Raw genomic sequence first — 20,658 nt, forward strand, 5'->3', positions numbered from 1 at the left:
ACACATAGTCCTTCAAAGTGCACAGCCCCAGACGCAGCCCTCTACGTTAGTCAATCACTGAAATGACTTTGCACAGTATGCTGTACCAGGCCAGCCCCGACTTCACTGACCCACACAAAAATGCAGGGAGAGCTCCCCAGGTGCATGGTCCCATCCAATGTGTTGTGTCAGGATGGATACAAGAATACAATCCACAGATCCCCAACGCACTTCACAACTATAGCTGTCACCTTCTTAATTACCCTTGCTCATGTGATAATCTTCTATCCATTCGTCCTCGCAACCTCCTCAGTCACTGACAAAGCCTCGGTCAGAATTTCTAAAATCCTGCTTGTTCTGAGTGGCTTGGTCGATCCGTGGACAGCCTGGCATGGTCTGCAAGTGCCCACTCCTACTTTGATGCCATGTTGTCCATGCCCATGCCAAGGCAGCCACAAAATTGTCCTTCATGCCCTGGGTTACTAAGGAAGAACAAGGCACAGCTAGAATTTTTATTTATAACCTGCATCCAAGGTTTAAGAATTCTTTCCTTAAGTTGAATGAAGCAGCCAGGGAAACCTTTCCTTCACCCCTATGTTTAAACTGGAGTAACATCTGGATCCCAAATGTAGGGATGCTGATTTATATAAATATTTCAGAACAAGTACAATGACGTTAAGCCTGGTTTATAATTTCTTCCTGGCCCTGAATTGAGTGTATAATTTGATCCTGATTCATGTTTTCTTAACTGATGTCTATAAATTGGTGTAGACAGACTAAAGTTCCTTAACACAAATACACACACAGACATGAAGTTACAACACCAGCGATCGCTGGTCAGGGTTCAATTCTCGCCGCCGCTGTCTGCAAGGAGTTTGTGCGTCCTCCCCGTAACCATGCGGGTTTCCCCTGGGTGCTCTGGTTTCTCTCAGATTCCAAAAACGTCCGGGTTGGGGTTAGTAAGTTATGAGTGAGTGGTGCTGGAGGCGTGGCTGTACTTGCTGGCTGCCCCCAGCACATCCTCAGACAGTGCTGGTCATTAATGCAGATGGCACATTTTACTGTATACACATGATAAATACAGCTGACCTTTGTTCCTTAATCTTTAACCCATGAATGGCCCCTCACTACTTTTTGCTTTTTTTTTAATTGCACTATTTTTTAATATATTTGTTATAGTAACTTATAGTATTTTTTATGTATTGCTGCAAAATAACACATTTCATGACATATGTAAGTAATAATAGAACTGATTCTAATTCTGATACAGTTGAAGCTAGCTGTGTTTAATGCTTGCTAAACTTGTGCTAATCAAGCTAGGTGGAGCTTCACTCTGACCATCACTGTGAAGTTTCTTAGGTGACGTGTCGGGAGACTGTTGCAAACCTGCAACTCAAAATACTGCAGGTGCTGGAAATCTGAAATTAAAAACGAAAGCACTGGAAGCACTCGGAAAGTGCGGTGGCGTAGCGTTTAGCACCAACGCTTTACTGTGCCAGCGATCCAGGTTCCATTTCTGCCGATGTCTTTGTGCGCTCTTTCCGTGAGTGCACGGGTTTCCTCCTCTGTACTCCACATGCCAAAGACACACGGGTTACGGTCAGGAAGTTGTGGGCATGCTCTGCTGGCACTGGAGACATGGTGACAATTATGGGCAGTCCCCAGCACATCCTCGGGCGGTGTTGTTCATTGACACAAAAAGACACATATTACTGCATACAAAGGTTACAAATAAAGTTAATCTTTAATCTGAAAGGGTCAGGCAGCATCAGGGATGAGCAAAAACCCTTAAAGTTTCAAGTTTAAGACCCTTCATTAGAACACAGTTCCATTGAAGGCTCTGGACCTAAAGTGGTAACTGTTCCCCATTCCCAAGACACTGCCTGATCTGCTGGTTCCTCCTCCCCCACCCCCCTCATCACCACCAGAGTTTAGAACGCCCAGCATATGTACAGCCTATCCAAATGAATGAGTGTTCGGGAGACGGGTGGGATGGGTTTGCTGGCCTTCTCTGGGACAGCAGGCATCATCTGGCATGTGGGAACTTGGTTCACAGCCACAATTCCTACTTGCAAACAGAATCCTCTAAGCAGATAGGGAGCAGCTGTATTCTGAACCTGTGCCTAATGTGTATGATAAGACTGTGCAAAGAGAACACTGTTGTTATCTAGCCAGTGCTGTCACTACCCTGAGAGTGCCAGATACTCTGTTTTATTCTATAGTTAGTTTATGCTATATCTGCCCTCAGCTCATTAACGTCCATAGGGTGATTCAAAGTCAGAGGCAGAAATTAATTGAACTCTGGATTATTTAACCTATCCCAGAGCAGGAAAATAGTTTTGAAATATATTTGCCATTTCCCTCCAGTCTAAAGAAACCTGTCCCATACCTGTTGCACATTACATACAGGTAAGATCAGCTTATGAATATTTGTGACTGTGGTCAGGAGCCCTCAATAGCTCAGTTTTCACACAGCCTGCTTGTAAAAACAAACATGATATTCCCGAGCAACACACACAAAATGCTGGGGGAACTTAGCAGACCAGGGCAGCACCCATATAGGGGAATAAAGAGTCGATGTTTCAGACCAAGACCCTTCATCAAGAAGATAGTTTGCCCTGAGATCTCTTGATCTTAGATCAGATGTACATGCAGATAAACAATCTCTCTGTATATAGAGTTTGATATTGACATCTATTTATATTGTGCACTGTGTACAGTGTTTTTGTGCATGAATGTTCATGAGTACATGCATATTTCTGGGTGTGGGTGGGTGTCTGTGTCCATGTGTCTGTGAGTGTGTGTCCGTGTGTCTGAGTTTGTGTATATTTATTGTGTGTTTGCTTGTGTGTCTGAATGTGTATGTGTGTGTGTTAGTGTGTGAGAGTCTGTGTGTGGGTGTGCATGTGACAGAGAGTCTGTGTGTGGCTGTGTGTGAATGTGTATGTGTGTGTGTGTGTGTGTGTGTGAGTCTGTGTGTAGCTATGTGTCTGTCAGTGTGTGTGTGGGTTTGAGTCTGTGAGTCTCTGTGTGTGTGAGTCTGTATGTGAGTGTGTATGTGTGTGTGTGGGTGGGTGTCTGTGTGTGTGTGAGTTTTTGTGTGTGTGGGTATGTGTGATGGTTTGTGTGGGTGTGTGTGTGTGTGGGTGTGTATATGTGTGGGTGTGCATGTGCACATGTTCCATCTTGCTTCACAATCTTTATAAAAGACTTCAACACAACATTCCACATCCACAGAATTAAACTTTGCAGAGTCCAAATATCTCAGTAAAAGATTCAAAGAACCGTATTGAATTTCTATACATTGTCCCAAAGGACATATAGGAATGCTTTATTGCCAGTTAAGACCTTTAGAAGTGTGGTTACCATGGCAATGGAGAAGAAGCGGCAACCAATTTCCACGTAGCAAACTCCCTCAAGCAGTATTATGATAACGAATTGATAATCTGTTTCAAATCTCGTCGACGGAGACATAATATTGGGCTTGGCCCCAATGTAGCTGTGTTGTATAGTTTCAAAATAGTTATAGTTTCATTGAACACAGTAGGAGGTCCTTTGGTCCAGCACGAATCGCATCTTATTCTCCCAGTAATCCTTCTCAGATTTGTCCACTTGAAGGTAATCAGACTTGGAATCTGGTTTATTATCACTGATATACGCCATGAAATTTGTTGTTTTGCGGTAGCAGTACATTGCAATACACAAAAAATACTACAAGTTATATCATTGAATAAATAAACGAGAGCAGAAAGTGTGGAAGTGTTCATGGGTTCATGTCCGTTCGGAAATCTGATGGCGGAGGGGAAGAAGCTGTTCATAAAACATTGAGTGTACGTCTTCAGGCTCCTGGACCTTCTCCCTGATGGTAGCAATGAGAAGAGGGCACGCCCTTGGTGGTGAGGGGCCCTAAAGATGGATGCCACCTTCTTAACGCATCACCTATTGACGGTGGTGGGGAGTCTAGTGCCCTTGACGGAGCTGGCTGAGTTTACAGCCCACTGCAGCCTTTTCTGGTCCTATGCATTGGAGCCTCCACACTTTGCGGTGATTTATGGTTAATTTACTCAGGCCAATTAACCTACCAACCTGCAGGAAACCAGACCACACAGGCGGAAACCCACGTGGTCACTGGGAGAATGTGCAAACTCCGCAAGACAGCACTGAAGATGGAGGTTGAACCAGGGTCACTGGAGAGGTGAAGCAGCAGCTTTCCCAGCAGCGTCACTTGTGACCCCCTAATTATCCCCAAACGAAAAAGAGAAAGCCGGACTTCAATTCAAGTTTAATTGTCATTCAACCGTACATGAATACTCATTAATACAGCCAAATGGGACGGTGTTACTCCAGGGTCAAGATGCAAAACACAGTACCAACAGTCACACACAGCACAAAGCACACGTAACACGTATGAGATAGAAAGGTACAGCCACTTAATAAAAGAGAACAAACTCAAGGCACCCAACGCCGCCGAAATCTGTGGACGACCATCACAGAGCTTGGGCACCATGCCACACTGCCCCCACCCATGGCACCAGCCACGATGCCTCTCTTTGGCAGCTGTAAACTGTGAGCTGTTCACTTGTGGCTGTGCCCTGACTGAAAGGTCTGCCTATATTTCTGCGCTTCATTCTCATTCAGCTTCGCGCTGCGCTGAATAGGAGTGAACCAGTCACGAGACGATAGAATGTTAAAGCTTTATGCGGCATTTATGAGGTCAGACCTCACTTGGAGTATTACAAGGAGCTTTGGGCCTCTTATCTAAGAAAGGAAACACTGGCAGTGGAGGAGGTCCATAGAAGGTTCGTGAGAATGATTCCAGAATTGAACCGGTTAATGTATGAGGAGCTTTTGATGGCTCTGGGCCTGTACTTGCTGAAGTTCAGAAGAATGAGGGGAGATCTCATTGAGACTTATCGAATACTGAAAGGCCTAGCCTTTCCGTATACGTTCCTTATAGTGGGGGGAAGTTTACAGCCTCAGAGTACAGGGACGTCCCTAAAGAAAAGGGATGAGGAGGAATTTCTTCAACTAGAGAATCTGTGGATTTCATTGCCACAGATGGCTATGGAGGCCCAGTCATTGGGTATATTTAAGGAGGATGTTGATAAGTACTTAGTAAGAGCATCTCAGATTATGGGGGAAAAGCAGGAGAATGAATTTGAGAGGGATAATAAATCAGCCATGATGGAATGGCAGAGCAGACATGATGGGCTGAATGGCCTAATTCTGCTCCTGTGTATTATGGTCTAACCTAACACACAGAGAGCCAGGATTTTGCTTTAGGTATCATACTTATCTTTCCAGTGCAAAACACGAATTCTCAACCCATGTGTGTAATTGACTTTTCTGTCATTTGAAGTAAACTCTGATTTGAGCAGAATTTGGAGTGAATCCAGCAGGCAAAATGATTCAACACTCAGACCCATATCTTATTGTGCCATGCGAGGGATTGCTTATGGTCTTGGACAAGATGAAACTCATTTATTTAACAATATATTTAAAGGCTCTGCTTTTTGTAAGAAACTGTTTTATGACTTTTCTATGTTGGATTATGGGTCTGAATTTAAACGTATTTGATGTTTCTCGACCACATTTCAAACATCCCTTGCACTGTGGGACGATCGAGCCTGTTCTCTCCAGTTTAGAGCTCTTAGATTTATTTGTTAATGAGGGGAAGGCGGGTCCCTTTATGTGAGGTCTTGTCCCAGCCACTAATGAACCCACACAACGACAGATTTATTTTGCCCCAAGCCAGTATTACAATGAAAGTTGCTTGAAATACGTGGACTGTGTGAATGAATTAGTGTTTAGCGGCCAGCCGGGATTTATATGTGGGCACACAGATCAGAAATGGAAAAATTCCATGTCTCCCATAGATAATTTACTGGACGTTGGTGGTGGGAGGAGGCCTTCACTACTACACAAAAATGCAGTGCCATACATTTTGATGTCACTGAACCAAATCACCCAAATGGCCGTGAGCCTTCGAGATGAATGATGTCTGGCTACCCACTTTTACAGGATTCAATCATCGCTGGCAAGATCATCCCTTACTGCCCTTGAACACAGAACACCACAGTATGCTACAGGCCCTCCAGCCCACCATGTTGTGTAAACTTTTAACCTACACTAAAAATCAATCTCGAACATGAAAAAAAAAATCTGCAGGAGCTGGAAGTCCAAAGCAACAGACGCAAAATGCTGGAGGAACTCAGCAGGCCAGGCAGCATCTATGGAAAACAGCAAACAGTTGGTTTCGAGCCAGGATGCTTCTTCGGGACTGGAAAGGCGGGGAAGAAGTCGGAGTAAGAAGATGGGGAGGTGGTGGGGAAGAGAGGAAGAAGTGGTAGGGGTTGGTGAAACTGGGAGAGGGGGAAGTGGTGAAGTAAGGGGCCGGGAAGTTGATTGGTGAAAGAGATAATGGGCTGAAGAAGAGGGAATCTGATCGGAGAGGACAGAAGGCCATGGAAGAAAGGGAGGGGGAAGGAGCACCAGAGGGAGGTGATGTGCAGGTAAGGAGATAAGTGGAGAGAGGAAATCGGGAATAGGGAATGGTGAGGAGAGGAAGGAGGCAAATTGACCTTCATGCTATCAGGTGGAATACAAGATGTTGCTCCTCCAACCTGAGTGCAGCCTCATCGCAGCAGTAGAGGAGGCCATGGACTGATCCGTCAGAATGGGAATGGGAAGTAGAATTGAAATGGCTGGGTCCTACCTGTGGTAGGATGGAGCAGAGGTGCTCAATAAGTGGTCCACAAATTTACAACTGCTCTCACCAATGTAGAGGAGACTGCATCAGGAGCACCAGACACAATAGACAAACCCAGCAGATTCACAGTTGAAATGTTGCCTCACTTGGAAGGACTGCCTGAGGCCCTGAATGGAGGTGAGGTGTATGGTCATGACTCTCAAATTTGGCACTTACTTCCAAACGTTTCCATCGCAGCCTCGACCTACCCATGACCTTTGGCTGCTTTCTCAGGCTCTATCTGACCTCCTTGACCTACGTCTGCTCTTCAATGGCCTCTCCCTGCTCTCCCAGAGATGGACCAAGAGATATCAACTCACTATCCAAAAAGCAGCATGAGTTCCTCCTGGTAATCAGACCAATTATTTGTCTCACAATTGCATTATTAAGATAAACTGGTCACTGTCACTTCTGTAGTTGTGGGATCTTCCTGCATGCAATTTGCTTGCTGCATTTTCTACCTTTCAATAGCATCTGCATTTCAAGGAATAACTTCATTGACAGCAAGCAGCTTCGGGACATCATGAAAGATGCTGGTAACTGTCTTTCCTTCTTTTGTTAAACCCTCATATTCTTCATGTTTCTAGTGAATTGGTGTGAAAGATAAATCCGAGATTCAGACTTTTAGATCCCAGTTCAAAAATGTGATTATAAAACAGAAAACATTACAACACAATACAGGCCCTTCAGCCCACAATGTTGTGCCAACCTTTTAATCTACTCTAAAATCAACCTAACCCTCCCCTCCTACATAGTCCTCCATTTTTCTACCAATCATGTGCCTATCTAAGAGTTTCCTCAATGCCCCCAATGTATCTGGCTCTATCCCCACTCTAGCAGGGCGTCCCACACATTCACCACTCTCTGTGTAAAAAACTTTACCTCTCACATCCTTCCTATACTTTCTTCCAATTACTTTAATATTATGTCTCCTGATGTTAGCCAATTTTATCCTGGGAAAAACGCCCATTCAACTGATGCTTCAACATTAAAAGAAAGCTTTAAACTGTCAGCCTAATAAATTAATCAGCATATTTACTGTGATATAAATGATATGAAGATACAAAATCCTCCAAAGACATGTTTGGTTTAATCCCCTTTAATGCTTGCACCAATGATAAAGAGAAATCAGTGCAGTTAGTTCTTACATAAATCAGAGTTTACAGAGAGTGGAGGAGTGTACATTGTGTTTTATACCCCACCATGCAAAGTGAGTCATTTCTTGTAATAAATTTAGAGCAGGCAAGACGTACAAAATTCAGCTTGAGCACAGTTCATTCAACTCCTCTTGTCTTCATTAGAACCATTTGATGCTTCTCAAGATCTGATGACCCTGTGATTTATTTATAGGACATCAGTCAGCCAATTCTATTGGCCAATAAAACACACCCAATGAATGTTGTTCGCTTTTCATTTGGCGGTAAAAGGGGCTACTTAAAATATATCTTGCCTTCTTTTCAAATTATGAACAGAAAAGCCAAAGAATATGAGTATTATGGACATCCTCATCCATCCAAGACATGACCTTCTCTCATTACCACCATCAGGGAGGAGGTAGGGAGCTCAACAATTTAGGATTCACTTCCATCAGATTTCTGAATGATCCATGAATCCATAAACACTACCGCACTATTCTTCTCTCTTTTTGGACTTTTTAAAAATGTATTTCTCATTGTAACAGAGGAATTTTTTTTTTGTACTGTAATGCTGTCACAAAACAATGAATCTCATTACATATGTCTGTCTTGGTCCCAACTAAATAGCAGCAGGCATCCAGGTTTGGCCACTCCAATTCCCCAGAGGATGCTTAGCTGCTGCTGTCCCTTTAACACTCAGACTGCCAATCTCCTTCATGGAAAATCTCTCCTTAAAGGCCTCATGCTGAGCACTCAGGGCTCAATCATAAGAGTTCTATTTCTAGTTCTACTGTTTGTGATTTTTCCTTTAGATTTCATTTGTCTAGTTTTGTTCAAGGCTAATCTGAGTTAATTCTAGACCTTACTCTGCACATGGGTTTATCACCATCGACAACTCTCTCTTTACAATGTCAGTGATAGTACACCTGATTCTGATTCATGGAGAGAATCTTGTAGCATTAATTGTGAGGCATTTATCTTCAAAAGGACAAGTTACCTTGTCAGTCACAGAAAGAATTTGGTATGCGTCTAGTACAAAAAGCATTCTAGACCTCACCAGCACACACAGACACGTTCTCGTTAAGCTTGAATATGCACAGGGAAAGAGCAAATTTACTTTGGGGCAATGGGACTGTTCCTTCAAAGAACCATCAACAGCAAGATGGAATAAATTGCTTTCTTCTTCATTGTATGATTCCAAGTTTCAATTCAGCGATGCATATTGTTCCCTAGTCCAAGTGCCAGAGTGTGGTGAATCTGTGGAATTTGTTGCACAAGAGGCTATGAAGGCCAAGTCATTGGGTATATTTAAGGCAGAGGCTGATTCTCATTGCTGTCTGTAAGAAATCTTATTGTGGACCCTAATCCTTCCATGTCACTAATTTAGATGAGCAATCCCCATTATCATGGACTTCATTTCATTAAGTTAATCTTCTCCACAGCCTTTGCACAATGTTTTTCATTCTACCCATTCAAATTTCCAAAGCAAAATTATCCCAAATGTCTTTGGACCATATCTAAAAAAGGATTTGCTGGCTTAGAGGGAGGGGGTCCAGAGAAGGTTCACAAAGATTCCCACAGCTGCCTGTAAGGAATTTATACATTCTCCACAAGACCGCATGGTTTCCTGTGGGTGCTCCAGTTTCCTTCCAGTCCACAGACATACCGGTTGGTAGGTCAATTGGGCATTGTAAGTTGTCCCATGATTAGGCTAGGATTAAATTGGGAAGTTGCTAGGTGACATGGTTTGAAGGACGGGAGGTGTCTATCCCATGCTGTGTCTCAATAAATAAATAATGAACCCAGGAATGAAAGGGTTAATGTGAGCACATGACGGCTCTCGACCTGTACTCACAGGAGTCCAGAAGAACTAGGGTGGATCTCATTGAAACCTACCAAATATTAAAAGAGGACTCCTAATAATGGAAGATTCTGGACCAGAGGGCACAGCCTCAGAACAGAAACACGTCCCTTTATACAGAGATGAGGAGGAATTTCCTTTGCCAGGGGATGGTGAATCTATGGAATTCAATGCCACACAGAGCTATGGAAAACAAGTCATTGGGTATATTTAAAGAAGATGTTGATAGGTTCTTGATTAGTAAGGGTGTCAAGGATTATGGAGAGAAGGCAGGAGAATGTAGTTCAGAGGGAACATAAAGCAGCCATGATCAAATGGTGTAGTAGGTTTGATGGGCTGAATTCTATCCATTGTCTTATAGTTTTATGGCCTTTCCAGTTTTCTGTCTGTGACTAGCTCCTCAGTGAGTTTGTTGGCATTGTACTGACTCCCTGCCAGTGATTCCATTGAATTAACAGCTGACACTAGAATGGAGGGGGAAACAGGGCCAAGGGTCTGGGAACTGGTATGTGATTTTTCATTGATCATAAATTCTAGATAGTTCACCTCTCTCCCCACAGATCTCCTGACCTTTGGAGCACTTCCTACTCTTTCGCTCTTCATTACAGATATGCAGCATTTTCATGAAGTATTCTGTTCAGTATTAGTGATCTGGTGAATCTACAAAGGTAGTCCAAAGAGCCTCGAAAATTTAGCCATTTTTATAACTGTTCAGCCTTGTTCTACTGCACATCACTGAAAACAGTCTCTGGGAGTCCATCATACCAATTTGTGTTGACAGCACAAATATTCCAAAGTGCAGATTCCGAGACTAAATTATTGTGCATCTTAACTTTCCCAGTCAATTAATTCTATTTCAATACCTATTCCATTGATTCAGTCACTCTACACATTGCTGCAAACCTTCACAGGGACTTTATACCAATCTTTAGTTCAGGAGTAGAGGGAGAAAGGATGGTAGACATGGCTATTCCCCATAGAGATCGGCTGTAGGGAGTTCCTGGGAAGGTCAGCGTGGGGGTTGCTGTCTGTGCTGGGCCTTGTTGAAAAGAGCAAGAACCAAGCAGCTCACAGGATGGGGAGGAAGCTACAAGAGCCTCTTGCTGGATATGGAGCAGGCAAGAGGAGTTGAGCCGGAAGTCAGGAGCAGATGGGCAGTGACTTGGCCACCACTGCTGACCCACCAGCTGGACAGTGTAGTGGTCAAGGGTCGAAACACTCTATGAAGGTTGGGCACCACCTGCCAACATCTGCTCCTGGCCAAAAGCTATGGTTACCTCATCAGGTCACTGAAGAGAGCACCCCGGTCTATGATGCAAGCAAAAATATCATAATTGCTTCAGTGTAAATTAAGATGGAAATTATAATTACATCAGCAAATTAATTAATGAGTTGAAATTTCCCATTAGCAGACTGTTATCCACAACCAACATTTAATCTAAAGAAAAGCTAAAGTGCAATAACTTGTGACCCAATTTAATAAGCAAGTCAATAAATACGTTGTTTTACAAGGGGTTATTTATAGGAAAAGCATAACTCTATATGTTAAAGTCTGGTGGATTATTTTGGGGGGAATTGTTGCACGAACATCTTGTGAATGCACAGTGGTTCATGGTGTGGTGCAAGTGCCCTCAAACCCACAAGTCTTCTCTCAACCATTCACCCACCCCATCCTCTAATTTCTTTGGGCTGAAAAACACAGTTACAAAAAAAAGTGCACATGGCTGATAAGTAAATCGACCTGGGAGCTGACTGTTTACAAATACAAAGCAGGAAGTCACCCTCAATTGTAACTTCTATGGAATGTCCAGTGGTGTCTTTGTAGGTTGTGACATGCAGTGTAGACAATTGCTACAATATCATCGCTCCAATATCTTTTCACCATAATGTTGTATTAATCTTTCAAGCTCCGTAGAAATGAAGCTATTCCATAAAACAATTGTGAACTGTTTATCCTACAGCATGTCCAGATCAAAGTTCACCTCAGTCAGAGCAGTACAGAGATACATTTTCACATGTAAACACTCGGATTTGAGGCTCTAAGTTGTCGTGGTGTGAAGTATGTAGGAGGATGGATCTTGCACTGAACTTGCAGGAAAAGGGTCCTTTACCAACTTGCCTCTATCACACAACACCGCCTCCTGACAACGATGATACTTGTAAAGCTGGCTCACGCGCCATAGCCATAGCAAATGCCGACGTTGGCATCATCTACTGAGCGCTAATAGCTTTTGGCCATCCAAAGACCAGTGTCTGAGGAGCAAGATCTCAGATCACAAAGCAGCACTGACTTCTCACCTTTGGTTCCTATAGCAGATGCCCCAGAGAACTGGAAATTACCAGCAATCATCTCTCCACAGGAAACTCCAAATCCATTGGCAGGGTAGATGAACCATTATCAGTGTCCTCTCCCAGGCTGATTAACCCCAACACTGAGGCTCTAATTACACCCAACTGAATCAATGAGAGAGCCCACCAGCAACCATAGCCACACATTACCGGGAGGACAAGAAGTGCTTTAGGAATGAGCCCAAAGCATCCTTGGAAAAAATTAACATAATCACCGACCAAGAATTCCTAGTTTCAAATCAATTAAAATGGAGGGCAGCATCCAAGAAGGTATTGAGAGTCTTCAGTCTTTTTGTAGTGAATACAGAAAAGCTCAGTGAAAATAGCTGGAGCCCATCAGTGCATAAACCACCCACATCCACCCACCACCAAAAGAAAATCTGCAGGCACTGGAAATCCAACCAACGCTCACAAAATGCAGGATGAACTCAGCAAGCAACTTCTATGGAAAAGAGTATAGTCAACGTTTCAGGCTGAGACCCTTCATCAGGACTGGAAAAATAAATGAGGGGTCAGAGTAAGGAGGTGGGAGGAGGGGAGGAAGAAACCCAAGGTGATAGGTGGAACTGGGAGGAGGGAGGGATGATGCAAAGTTGATAGGTGAAAGAGATACATAGCTGGAGAAGGGGGAATCTGATAGGACAGGACCGAAGTCCATGGAAGAAAGAAAAGGGGGAGGAGCACTAGAGTGAGGTGAAGGGCAGGCAAGGAGATAAGGTGTGAGAGGAAGAATGGAAATGGGGAATGGTGAAGGAGAGGGATGGAGCATTATTGGAAGTTCGAGAAATCGATGTTCACGCCATCAGGTTGGAGGCTACCCAGACAGAATATAAGGTGCTGCTCCTTCAACCTGAGTGTGGCCTCATCAGGACAGCAGAGGAGGCCATGGACTGACATGTTGGAATGGGAATGGGGAGTGGAATTAAAATGGGTGGCCACTGGGAGATCCTGCGTTCTCTGGCAAACGGAGCATAGGTGCTTGTCGAAGTGCTCTCCCAATCTACATCGGGTCTCACCAATATACAGGAGGCTGATACCCACTGATATTACCATCCATCCAGTCAAGCATCTCCTGCCTTCCCTGTGGCAGAGTCTGCAGATTCTATGTTGGCCTGATTTTGCTTCATCCTTAACCACAAGCACCTGAGAGATTTGCTGACAATTTCCTTCTGTTTTTCTCTTGCAGTGAATTGGGACACTGTACCTGTCCAAGGATACCATATAGTCCAAGCTCTCCATATAGGAACGTGGGCAGGGGATGTGACCATTCACTCTCAAGGCTTGTTCCACCATCCAATTAGGTGATAAATGCTGTATCCCAGACAATTTACACTTTATTCTGTACCATTTAATAATCTTGCCATTTAAAGTCTACCAAGTTCCATTCTGAGCTTCATCTCAATAGACAATAGACAATAGGTGCAGGAGTAGGCCAATCAGCCCTTTGAGCCAGCACCACCATTCACTGTGATCATGGCTGATCATCCGCAATCAGTACTCTTTTCCTGCCTTCTCCCCATATCCCTTCCCTCCGCTATCTTTAAGAGCTCTATCTATCTCTTTTTTGAAAGAATCCAGAGAATTGGCCTCCACTGCCTTCTGAGGCAGAGCATTCCACAGAACCACAACCCTCTGTGTGAAAAAGTTTTTCCTCAACTCAGTTCTAAATTGTCTACCCCTTATTCTTAAACTGTGGCCTCTGGTTCTGGACTCCCCCAACATCGGGAACATGTTTCCTGCCTCTAGTGTGTCCAATTCCTTAATAATCTTATATGTTTCAATCAGATCCCCTCTCATCCTTCTAAATTCCTGTGTATACACCCCAGTCGCTCCAATCTTTCAACATATGACAGTCCCGGGAATTAACCTCATGAACCTACACTACACTCCCTCAATAGCTAGAATGTCCTTCCTCAAATCTCAGACTCCTTCCAAGCCCATCTCCAAGCCTGAAAAATACCTGTTATCATTAATGCAGGATATTTGTTTATTTTGCCTCAAGATGTCAATTCCGACTGATGCTATCAAACTGCCATGATATCCTTCCATAGACCATGCCTGGTTCAAAGTTGGATATAGCTGTTGCACACAGATTTATGTTCTTCATCTCCCACCTTTTGTACTAATGCACCGATCACAATCTCTTTTAAACTCTTTGTATTGCAAAAGGGACCCATTTACTTTGGCCCAGTGTTTTGCACATAATAAGAAGCTCCAAAGCAAGGTGGCTACTAAAACTTCCATAATATGGTAAGGAGATAATGGAGGTCAGTTTCACTTTGAGTGATTTGGGAAATGAACAATTTTGACCTGAAAGATTGTAGTATTTTCCTCATATTCCATAGAAGTCAACATGTGTGGTGATCAGGAAAGCTGGACAATTCTCATTTGATCTGAAATTGCTGATTTCATATTACTGCAAGAAGCTAAAATATTCCTACCTCTCCATAAGGTTAAATCTTTATGAGGGAATCTATTCCATAATCAAGATTAATGAAGATCATGCAGCTTAATATTTTCTTGCCAATATGATATTGTGAAATATCCTTCATGCTCTATCACATTGGAGAGGCAGCAGAAGTTAATTCAATGGCAGACCTTTTAAGGATATTCTCGGGAATCTTGGCCAACCATTTAAGGATATTCTTGGGGAAGCTTGGCCAATCACTTACAGTGGAGGAAATGAGGCCAATCATTTAAGAATATTCTACAGGAAGCAGTGAGGTACTGATGTCAACTTGAGCTTCCCCCTTTAAGAACAAGCTCCCAATTTTAAGCTCACTGCTCCACAGAATTCTCAAGTGGAAAGTCAGGCACTTCTCCACAGGAAGATGATCAGAGGACCCAACCATTTTATTCTGAAAGATCTCTTTCACTCAGGGGTTCCTGACCTTTTTTATACTATGGATCCCTGCCATTAACCAAGGGGCCTGTGGACCTCAGGTTGGGAACCATTCACTACAGATATACAGGTAACCTGACCTCTCTATCACTCCCCTGCTTTGTTTTGCCAACAGGGATACTCATTAGTGACTCTTAACAATCATTGAATTCTTTATCAGAATTCTGAAGTCAAAAGGAAGTGGGGACTAAATGTCAAAGGGTCACTAATGAAGGGGAAGAACACTGCAAATGTAACGGGTTTTCTTGCTTTCTAATATTGTAACAGGTCTGTGGTAATGGAGAGATTATCATAAAATGAAGCTGGCATTCCAGTGTGTATAAGAGGTACAATACAGTGACGCCGATCAGCAGAATACATATCAAATATTCCTCTATCGCAAGCGAGAAGCAAAGTCTATTCGTGACATCCCAGCAGCTCCACACGGAGAGTGATGCGCTCGTGCCAGGTCTGAGGCAAGATCCGGACAAACCGTGCGTAGAACGGTGGGTCAAAAATGTTGCGTTTGTGGTTGTAGTTGTCGTTGTTGCCCTGGAACACCTACAGGGAGCACGTCAATGAACAAAGGAAATGTTAATCACGAATCCAGTCACAAGCTTTTCATACACCGTTCTGTTGACTTACACCTATCATTACATTTATTATTACAAGTACATAGCTAACTCAGTTAGCTCCTGCAAACAAGCAATTTCAATGCTCCCTGCAGTATATTCAAGATTCAAGAATGATTAATGTCACTTGCAGTACACAAGTGTAAAGTAAAAGCAAAGTAATTGTAAAAAAAATGCAATAACACAAAGAACACAATAAATATAAATACATCAGATAGCCTATATACATAGATTGATTGTACATCTATAAATTGACGCTAGGCACAGGAGTGGCTGTACAGAGGCGACCCTGAGAGGAAATGATAAAGTAGTGGTGGTGGGGTGGGATAGTGGGTGAAGATGTTGATCAGCCTTGATGCTTGGGGAAAGTAACTGTTTTGAGTCTGGTGGTCCTGGCGTAGGTGCTGGACCAACCGGACTACGAGCAGGGTGGGTGGCATTGTTAATGATGTTGCTCACCATTTTCCAGCACCAAAATATAACAATAAGTTACCCTAATCTACTTGCCTTTTGCTGCAGTCTTCTTCACAAACAACTGACCAACCATTCTATAGACTTCAGTAACCCAACGAGCTGATCTAAGAACCCACACAAAAAAATGCTGGTGAATGCAGCAGGCCAGGCAGCATCTATAGGAAGAGGTACAGTCGATGTTTCGGGCCGAGATCCTGATGAAGCATTTTTTGTGCGTGTTGCTTGAATTTCCAGCACCTGCAGATTTCCTCGTGTTTGAGCTGATCTAAGACCCTAGTTAGTTTTGACAAAGGGTATTCCACCTGAAATGTTTATTCTATTTCTCCATCTGTAGATGTTGCCTGACCTGCCAACTGCAGGTTTTTGTTATCTGAATATCAACCGCTGGCAAACCAGAAATTGTTCTAATCCAGTCTTCTGGTGTCTGCATAAACACTGTCCAACTGGTGGAGGGTGGGTCACTGGTTTCTTTGCTGAAATGGGAAATCTCAATTTATCCTCATCCTCATTGGAGACAAATTACCATAGGTCTCTAACTGAGGGAAGCCAACTCAACATAAGGTACTGTTACAAAAGACCAGCGAGGAATCTTAATGAGTTAAGACTTCACAGCAGGTCAGGCGGTATCTGTAGAACCAGAAATGGTTTCCAGGACCCAGAATGTAACATCAACTGTTTCTAATGCATTGAGTGCTTACAACCTTATCCATTTTTGTTTCCTATTTCCAGATTCTTCGATTTTCTTTCGCAAGTAGGTGTTGAGGCCACCTTAACAAAGGAGGGGTTAGGAAGGCACACCCTGCTATACTGGGAGAACGCAAAGCATTATCAGGTCATTCCCATCACCTATTGCCAACTTTTAAATGGGATTTTGGGATACTGGTGGATCAGTCCCTTCACGGAGTTCCACCTTGAGCAAGACACAGAGAAGTTGAAAGTCAAGTTTATTGTCTTATCAAAGTTCAAAGTACACTTATTATCAGAGTACATATATGTCACCATATACAACCCTAAAATTTGGTATTACCTTCATAGTACATCAAATCAGAATCATAGAAAAGTACAGCACAGGAACAGGCTCTTCAGCCCATCTAGTCCATGCCGAACTGTTTAAACTGCCTAGTAAATTGTTTACCTTATCTTTTTTTGTTATGCTGTCTTTGTAAATAGTCCAAGACTTTCCATCATTGCTGTGGGCAATTTTAAAGGATTTCACATACTGATGCACTCCAAAGTCTTTTGCTCCTTGAGTAATGATGCCAGTGATTTTTTTAAGAACGAGGAGATCAATCTATAAGGAGACGACAACAGACAGATAAAATGAAAGGCAAGCAATAAGCTAATAGCTAAACGAAGCTGAGATCCTGGGCCAGTTGGACATACACCTCCCTTGTACATTCTTTCATTCTGCCCCTTAAATGTTGTCCCATGATGCTAATTGACCATCAACCCCTGAGTGCTCTAAGATATTAGACTTAAGGAGTGAAATGCTTCTGGTCTCCAGCTGAAGGTGTGAGTTAAAATTCCACTTATGACATACATCATCGGTAGTACACTGGTAACTATCTCCAACTTTCATTTGAGAAACTTGGGTACAATTTCCCCACCAAAGTGAACATGTTTGCCTGGGTAACCACAGAGAAAGAACATGCAGCGTCCACAAGAACCATGGAGATGTTCTGGGACCATCGGGCACCAAGGTTCTGGTGCTGCTGCAGCTTATTTTCTGCTACTTATCTATTTAATACTGTTTTTCTATTACTGTCTTGTTTTTATCTACCACTTTATTTAATTGCCTGAGAGGAAGCCAAACAGAGTTTTCATTATACCTACGTAAAAAGACAATAAAGATCATTCCATTCCATTCAGTTCAATTCAATTCACAGATGATAAATGTCACTTTAGAGAAGGATGAGCACACATTTTAATCTTTTTTATGTTTGTTATTGTTATTGTCTCTGTGCTTTGTTGTGGTGCTGTAGAACTGCACATTGCAATAAATTTACTTTTGTAGTGAATTTTAAAAAAACAGTATAGTGATTGGTGGAAACTCCAATCAAGTTTCAATTCTCCTGACGGGAAACTAATAGAGTCATTACAGCACTACAGCACAGAAACAGGCTCTTTGGCCCATTGAGTCCATGCTGAACTATTATTCTGCCTTGTTCCATCAATAAGCACCTGGGCCATAGCCCATCACGCCACTGACATCCATGTACTTACCCAAACTTCTTGTAACTGTTGAAATCAAACCCACATCCATCAACTCATTCCACACTCTCACCGCCCTCTACGTGAAAAAGTTCCCCCTCAGGTTCTCCTTAACCATTTCACCCTTCGCCCATGACCTCAAGTTCTAGACTCACCCAACCTCAGTGGGAAAAGGCTTTTTTCCATTGACGTTGTGTGTGTCTAGAATTAGAGGTCATAGGTTAATGGTGAAAGGTGACGTGTTTAAGGGGCACATGAGGGGGAACTTTCTTACTCAGGGAATGACGTCAGTGTGGAATGAGCCACGGAAGTGGCGGATCTGAGTTCAATTGCAACTTTCACGAGAAGTCTGGATAAGTACAGAGACATCAGGAGTATGAAGGACTATGGCCCAGGTGCAGGTTGATGGGACAAGGCAAAATAACAGTTCAGCATGGACTAGATGGACGGTGAAGCTGTATAAATCTAAAGTAATACGAGGGGTGATTGATAAGTTTGTGGCCTAAGGTAGAAGCAGTCCATTTTAGAAAACCTAGCACATTTATTTTTCCTACATTTACACACTTAGTCCAGTGGTCGTGGAGCATTCAGATCCCTTCTTTGTAGAAGTCGCCATCTTGGACCTCCAGAAGTAGTCCACAGCAGGGGAGATTGACAAGTTTGTGGCCTAAGGTAGAAGCAGATGAGTTATTAACTTCAAACTTTCCGCATTTTCACTCAGAGTGGAACTGCGCGAGCATGTAATGAGAGCTGTATAACTCATCTCCTTCTACCTTAGGCCACGAACTTATCAATCACCTCTGCTGTGGACCACCTGAAGGTCCAAGACGCTCTCGTTACATGCACGTGCAGTTCAACTCTGAGTGATAATACAGAAAGTTTGAAGTTAATAACTCATCTCTTTCTACCTTAGGCCACGAACTTATCAATCACCCCGCGTACATTCCGCACATGATAAACACATGTTCCTGAGAGGACCTGGAATGTGAATATTTATAGTTTATCTTATTCTAATACTATAGTCATATTTAAACACTATGGTTTCCATAGTAATAATAGTTTAGAACTGAACCCCATTCTTCCCCCCCTACTCCCCGCCTTCCTTATTTCCTATGCATCTGAAATCAGATTGAAGAAGATGGGGAAAAAAGAGCCTTACAATTGAACTGTTTACCCCTTTAAGCTGATGAGCAATTTAATTATCTGCTCTTATATCAGAGTGGTGGAGTATCACCCCATTGTTGAGTGCTCAGTGTATGACGAGCCTTACTACGGTCTATACAGGATATGAAAGGCCGAGATGGAGTGGACCTGCAGAAGCTGTCTCCAATTGTTGGCAAGTCTAGGGCCAGAGGGCACAGACTCAGAATAGACAGATGTCCCTTTAGAACAGAGATGAGGAGGAATTTCTTTAGCCAGAGGGCACTGAGTCTGTGAATTCATTGCCACAGACAGCTGGGGAGGGCAAGTAATTTAAAGTGGAGGTTGATGGATTCTTGATTTCTAAGGGCATCAAAGGTTACAGAGAGAAGTCAGATTAGTGGAGTTGAGAGAAATTATAATCCACCATGATGAAATGATGGAACTGACTTAATGGACCAAATGGCCTAATTCTGCTCCTATGTCTTATGGTCTTACAGACTGAGTCTGTCCCATCATTCCAACAGCCTTGCAAATCCATCTTTTCAGGCCCATTTGCCACCATCTCTCTATGTTCCTCTATGGTATGTTACCAATGTTTTCCTCGCTCCACAAAGGCTGCCTGACGCATTCCCATGACACCCTTCCTTGCCAAGAAAGCATCTGCTTCCCCTTATACAAACCATTTTTCATCTCTGGTCTGCAGAGGCAGTGAGTTTCACATTTACTTTGTTTGATAAGACATTTCCTGCATCCACGATGAACAAACTTCCTTAAATCTATTTTGTAGTTCAGCTGGAGGCAAATCAGATGCGGAAATGCAAAATGCCAAGCCTGAACTGCGTTCACTTGAGCAAGGCGCTGGGTCTGATACCTGAAGCCACTGTGACCAGTTGTTCAGCTCAGCTGTCCAGGCGTTGGTTTTCCCGTGTTTATCCAGCCGTGCTAAGCACGGTGCCCAGGTGAAAGCGTCGATCCCCCACATTTTGTACGTACTTGAAGCAGTAATCTGCCTGTCCCTGATGAGCCTCGATTTCATCCCGAGTGGTTCCGAGCAACCTGTTGTGTTTAAGTAAACTGTAAACACAAATTTTATGACAGAGTGGGTAGTGTTTAAAAGTCAGTATATATAATACACTAATTTACAATCTCCAACACTTGAATACGAACCGGACCATCTCTGTTACCTTGTCCCACGTAGTTTTTACGGTCCTTATATACTAAAATTGGGTGAGACTAAAACTAGA

At 43.1% G+C, this 20,658-nt stretch overlaps 1 protein-coding gene across 4 annotated transcripts in view; it reads right to left on the bottom strand.

Annotated features, from left to right (window-relative positions):
* Positions 1–11,184: 11,184 nt before the first annotated feature.
* LOC140209706 (EGF-like repeat and discoidin I-like domain-containing protein 3) overlaps positions 11,185–20,658 on the bottom strand; it is a 125,408-nt gene continuing 115,934 nt past the window's right edge. For 2 of the 4 annotated variants that reach the window (XM_072278113.1, XM_072278115.1), the window contains 3 exons: positions 20,286–20,488; positions 17,196–17,351; positions 11,185–15,515 (listed from right to left, as the gene is read on the bottom strand). In XM_072278113.1, coding sequence (XP_072134214.1) covers positions 15,372–15,515; positions 17,196–17,351; positions 20,286–20,488 — 503 coding nt within the window. In that variant the 3' untranslated portion in view covers positions 11,185–15,371. The remainder of the gene's footprint in view (positions 15,516–17,195; positions 17,352–20,285; positions 20,489–20,658) is intronic. The other 2 variants (XM_072278114.1, XM_072278116.1) reach the window with 1 other exon arrangement.

The sequence above is a fragment of the Mobula birostris genome, chromosome 14, assembly GCF_030028105.1.
Source record: "Mobula birostris isolate sMobBir1 chromosome 14, sMobBir1.hap1, whole genome shotgun sequence".
NCBI classification, from domain to species: Eukaryota; Metazoa; Chordata; class Chondrichthyes; order Myliobatiformes; family Myliobatidae; genus Mobula; species Mobula birostris.